Here is a 5,520-nt window from a genome sequence, read left to right as displayed (position 1 = left end):
GTGGCTATTCCGGCCCGTTCATCCACAAAAAGGTGAAAAGGTTGGTTTGGGTTGGGCAGAGAAAGGGGAGGAGAAGATATCAGAGCGTTACGGAGGGTGAGAAAGGCCTGTCGAACGGCAGAAGGAGAGGTGAGGGGTCCTTGAGGGGTTTCTTTAGCGGCTAGATATAAGGGTTTAGCGAGGAGAGCAAAGTTAGGGATCCACTGCTGGAAAAATCCTATAAGGCCCAAAAAGGAGAGAACTCGTTCCGCTGTTTCCGGAGGCAGGAGTTCACGGATAATCCGGGTGCGGTCGGCTGTTAGACCTTTTGTGGTGGGGTAAGGTGGAGCCCCAGGTAGGTTACAGAAGATACAGATAACAGCCTTGGCTGGGGAGACCCGATAACCGCGAGAGCCAAGGTAATTGAGGAGATCTGCAGTATGTTGTCTTGAGAGGTTGAGAGATGGGCTACAAAGGAGGAGGTCATCTACATATTGAAGGAGTGTGCTGGGGGTAAGGGAGCAGGAAGTGAGGTCCCATGCCAGCGCCTGACCGAAGAGGTGAGGACTGTCGCGGAAGCCCTGGGGAAGAACTGTCCAGGTGAGCTGACTGGAAGTATGAGTATCCGGATCTGTCCAGGTAAAGGCGAAGAGGAAATAGGAGTCGGGATGTAGGGGGATAGTGAAAAAGGCATCTTTGAGATCCAGAACCGTAAAGTGGGTTGTGGATGGGGGGATATGGGAGAGCAAGGTGTATGGGTTTGGTTCTACTGGGTGGAGAGGAATTATGGCCTCATTTATTAGTCGGAGGTCCTGGACCAGGCGATAATCCCCAGAGGCCTTGCGGACAGGCAGGATGGGGGTGTTGCAGGGAGAATCAGTGGGGATAAGGAGTCCCTGGTTTAGGAGTCTGGTGATAATAGGTTGTAGGCCCCTAAGGTGAGTCTCAGAGATGGGAAATTGGGGCCTTGATGGAAATTTGGAGGAGTCCTTTAGGCGGATGAGGACGGGGGAATGGTATGTTGCTGTTATGGGCTTAGACGTATCCCAAACTTGGGGATTAATTGGGTTTGGTGTGATTGGAAGAGGGGAATAGGAGGGGGAGGGTTCTAGAGACAGGCCGAGAAGAGGAAGCAGGAGTTGGGAGGAGGAGACCTTAGGGTCAAGTCTAACCAGCTGGAGGGAGGCCCCTAAGTGGAAAAGGACATCTTGGCCTAGCAAGGGAACTGGGCAGGATGGTATGACTAAGAAGGAATGAGTAAAAGGGAGTCCTTCGATATGACATGGGAGTGGACCAGTCTGGAGTGGGAAGGATGGTTTGCCATCAATACCCATGGCCGAGATCTGGGAAGGAGAAACTGGCCCGGAATAGGTAGGCAGGACCGAATAGGTAGCCCCCGTGTCCACCAGAAAAGAGATGGACTTACCCGCTACCTGTAGCGTTACCCTGGGCTCGGCGAGGGTGATGGGGGTCTTCGAGTCCGGGCGCCGTCAGTCGTCAGCCAATCCCAGCAGTTCGAGTGGTAATGCCATTGGGTCGGCCTGCCCCCCGCATGGAGACGCTGAGGGAGGGCCAGTCGTAGGGCAGTCACTCTTCCAGTGGCCCGTTAGCCTGCAGCTAGGACAGGGCTTAGAAGGAGGTCGGGGATTGGGACATTGGCGAGCCCAGTGGCCTTCTTTTCCGCATTTGAAGCAGGCCCCCAGCGGGGTTGCCTTTTGCGGACCCCGTGGATGCTGTGATCCATGGGAGATGGCCGGCCTTCGGGCGGCTACAAGAGCTTGGGTTTGGAGGGCCACCTTCTGGTGCATCCGAGCCTGTCGGCTGGATTCTGCCAAATCCTCACGGCCATTATAGACTTTAAAGGCCATCTTTACCAGACCTCGAATAGGGGTCTGAGGGCCATCTTCTAACCGTTTTAATTTCTTTCGGATGTCCGGGGCTGACTGGGTAATAAAATGGGTGGCTAGGACCGTTGCCCCTGCCGGAGTGTCGGGATCCAGCCGGGTGTAGAGCGTTAAGGCCTCTGTAAGGCGATTGAGAAAGATAGCTGGATTTTCGTTAGGTTCTTGGGTTATCTCTTTTAGTTTTTCAAAAATGACTACCTTATGAGTGGCAGCCTGCATGCCAGCCAGGAGGCATTGGATCATGAGGTCGCGTTTACGACGGCCATCTTGGCCATCCTGATAAGTCCAGCCTGGATCGGTGCCAGGTATGGCAGTCGCTCTGACAGGCATGGAGTTGTCGATAAGTTGAACCTGATTTGCATGGTTTCGGGCAGCAGTTTGAATTCTTTCCCTCTCGTCAGGGGTCAGGGTAGATAGAAGATAGGATCACAAAGATACCGTGCCAGGTTAGATCATAAGCTTGAGAGAGGTAGCAAAATTCTTTGATGTAGTGGGAAGAGTCGGCAGAAAAGAAGCCTAATCGCTTTTCTATTTGAGAGAGACCTTGGAGGGAAAAGGGAACATGAACTCTAACTAATCCTTCCGCTCCTGCTGCCTCCCTCAGAGGGCAGAGGAGATTTGGATCTTGGGAGTCGTTAGAGCGTGTATGTGCACTAATTGGTGAAGCAAGGGGTGTGGGAGGAGAAACCGTTGAGGGAGGCGGGGAAGCGGTTGGATGGGCCGGAGCAGGTTAGGGAGGAGGAGGGACCGCTTCAGGGTAGGGTGGAGGTTGGAGAGGAGCTCTGGAGGAGCTAGAGGCGAGACATTCGGGTGGGTCGGCTAGTGGAGAGGGGTCACCGTCAAAGGAAATTAGGGCCTTGGATGTAGGAGATGTCTGTTTGGCAAGAAGGATCTTGGAAGTGGAACAATTGACGCAGAGGGAAGGGCGGGAGCGTAAATACCAGAAGGCCTGGACATAGGGGACCTCAGACCATTTACCCGTCCTGCGGCAGTAATTATCTAGATCACGGAGGATGTTAAAATGTAAAGTCCCTTCAGGAGGCCATTTGGATTGATTTTCTAGAGGATATTGTGGCCAGGCCACAGTGGAATAGAAAATAAGCCATCGGAAACGGAGATCTTGGGAGAAGCCGAGGGCTGTAAAATTGGCTAGGAGACACCCCAGGGGCGTCTTAGGATCTGGTTTCGATTGTGAGGTTCCCATGACCTCTAGTCTGTCCCTGAGTGAATGGAGAGGGAGAGAGGCGTCCCTGGTCTCAGTCTCCAATTGACGGCAGGTCAGAGGGCGGTCAGGTGATTGGGACGTCTCCACAGTTGCCCGAGGCCCGGACAGAGGACGGAGGAGTCCCTGACGCGGCCGCGATTAAGGACAGGGAGTCCGGTGGGCAGGGACTCTGAGGGTCGGAGGGAACAAGGGAGGGGAACTTACCCTGTTTTCTGCGGGATCGGGTGGATGAGTAGAGGTTCCCTGGTTGTCTCCTGGGGGAGGGGAGGAGCGGCCCGCGCGGTAACCCGCGGGGCTTGGTACCCCTCCCGGGTTTTGGCACCAAATGTAAGGAACGGCACCAAAGATGGAGGAGAGCTTAAACAAGCTTTATTTGGGAACGCTCCCGGGCGAGGTTCATTGGTCCGAGAGAAAGGGGCCAGGGAAGTCGCGCCCGGGCGAGGGTTTGGGCAGAATTTATAGGGGAAGACGGGAAAGGGGTGTGGTGAATCCGGGAGGGCACAGGTTATTCCTTATTTGGTGGTCTCTTCGGGTATCGTGGCAATATCTGGTGCCGGTTGCATCAGTCTTGGGACCGTTAGTCCCACCCCTCTAAAGGCGGGAAGGCTGGGCCGGGTGGAAAGTCCCCAGGTCAGTTCCTGGAACTGAGTAGTCCGGAAAGTTTCGGTCTGATGCAACCCGTGAGTCTGATTGCGTTCCCCTGCCTCAGGCCAGTTGGCCTTACAGCCTGCACTTGGTGACAACTGGGTTTTGGAAGGTCTGGCAACGGATGAAACACTTGAACGGTATTTACACCTCATCGCTTCCCACTTCATAGTTTTCATCCTTATGGACATCATAGCGACCCTCGTCAAGCTCACGTTCGATCTGCCAGCCATGTTTGTAATCTGAACGGTCATGGAGGAATTTGCAGCTGTCTCCAAAGCCGCAAAAGCCAGTCTCCTTGTAGTCCTTACAAACGTCGGGCTGGTAATCCCAGCGCACGGTGGCACGCAGATGCTCGGGAGCTCGGATGGGGCCTTTCCTCACCATCTTGGAGGAAGCATTGCCCATAGATGTATCCTTGGGTTTCATGTACTTCTGATAATTATTGATTCCCCGATAGATCTTGTCATCTTCCTTGTGCCTCAGCTCCTCCTGGATCTTCTGGCTGCGCTCAAAGATGGCTTGTGCGTCACGCTCCTTCTCTGTGTCTAGCTGGTAGACAGCAGTCGCACCCATATCCTCTGGCCCCACGGGTTTCCCTGAGCGAGTGGACTTATAGACCACGCCGAGACTCTCAGGCTCGTTCTCCTCCTCCTGGCTACTCTGGTCACCATAAGCTGCCTTCTGTTTACCACTGCCAGGGGTCTTCTGTATCATCGGATTGTGGGTCGCCCGCTTCTTTTTCCGGCTAACCACAGCGCTGCCTTCATCACTGCTGCTGCTGCCGTCTCCGGACTCTTGGTGGCAGATCGGCCGCTTTCTGAGACCTGTAGCCCCTTTTCGCCCAGGCTTTTTGAAAAGAAAGGTGCACATCTGGTCTGTCATCTTTCCTGGAAAAAGTTGCTCTGCCGTTTTAAGAGTCTCGAGTTCCCAAACGGCTGTGGCCTGCTGGGTGGGGCGGGGCTTCTTCACGTCACCGCACGTGCGTGCAAAATCGGTTGCGGAAAAAGGCGTGGCCATGGACACTGCGGGAGCACGAGTGGCCATAGTTCTTTGACTTGTGGTAGCATAACTCCAGTGGTCACATGGCTTTCTCCCTGTGTGTTTGTCTTTTCACATGGTGTTCTTTTTATCAGGACAGCAGTCATATTGAATTAGGGACCCATCCTACTCCAGTTTGATCTCGTCTTAACTAATTACATCAGCAATGATCCCATTTCCAAATCAGGTCACATTCGGAAGTAATGGGAGCTAGGGCTTCAACATATAAATTTTGGGGGGGTGGGCTCAATTCAACACATAGCACATCTCTTAGATCACCTGTTACAACTTATTATAATTAGTTTATTTATTTATTTTTTATAATTAGTTTATTTACATGTCTTTATTCCTTAACTCCTCTGCAGAATATAAATTCTTTCAGGGATTCCTCATTAATCATTAAAAAACAAAAAGAAAAAAAACTCCCAGTGCTTAGCACATAGCCTAATACAGAAGAAGGCAAAATACTAGTTGTATGGCTATTTTAAGTGGTAGACTCTGATAATCTAAGGTCTGGGATTTTTATTCTCCCTTTATTGTAATGACATCTAATATTTACCCCAAACTCTAGTTAGTTGGTTGCCCCAAATAAGGTATTACTTATTTTTTTGGCAGGTAGTTGATACGGCTTTAATTAAATCTAATGGGACAATGTGATAGATTAAACCAGGCATTTCTTCATGCCATTTGGTGATCTGACCAAGGAAATCAGTCTTTAAAAATTCC

General features: G+C 52.0%; 1 protein-coding gene across 1 annotated transcript; it reads right to left on the bottom strand.

The window, feature by feature from the left end:
• Positions 1-3,897: 3,897 nt before the first annotated feature.
• Positions 3,898-4,638, bottom strand: LOC132429182 (E3 ubiquitin-protein ligase RNF113A-like). Its single transcript, XM_060017384.1, has one exon. The coding sequence runs from the start codon at positions 4,636-4,638 to the stop codon at positions 3,898-3,900; it is 741 nt and encodes a 246-aa protein (XP_059873367.1).
• Between the last annotated feature and the right edge of the window lie 882 nt (positions 4,639-5,520).

This window comes from Delphinus delphis, chromosome 8 (genome assembly GCF_949987515.2).
Source record: "Delphinus delphis chromosome 8, mDelDel1.2, whole genome shotgun sequence".
NCBI classification, from domain to species: Eukaryota; Metazoa; Chordata; class Mammalia; order Artiodactyla; family Delphinidae; genus Delphinus; species Delphinus delphis.
The sequence above is the reverse complement of the archived record's forward strand: the minus strand, read 5'-3'. Positions and strand labels throughout refer to the sequence as shown.

Excerpts from the sequence above, each read along its gene's own strand:
- LOC132429182 (XM_060017384.1), bottom strand. The coding sequence starts at position 4,638 with ATGACAGACCAGATGTGCACCTTTCTTTTCAAAAAGCCTGGGCGAAAA.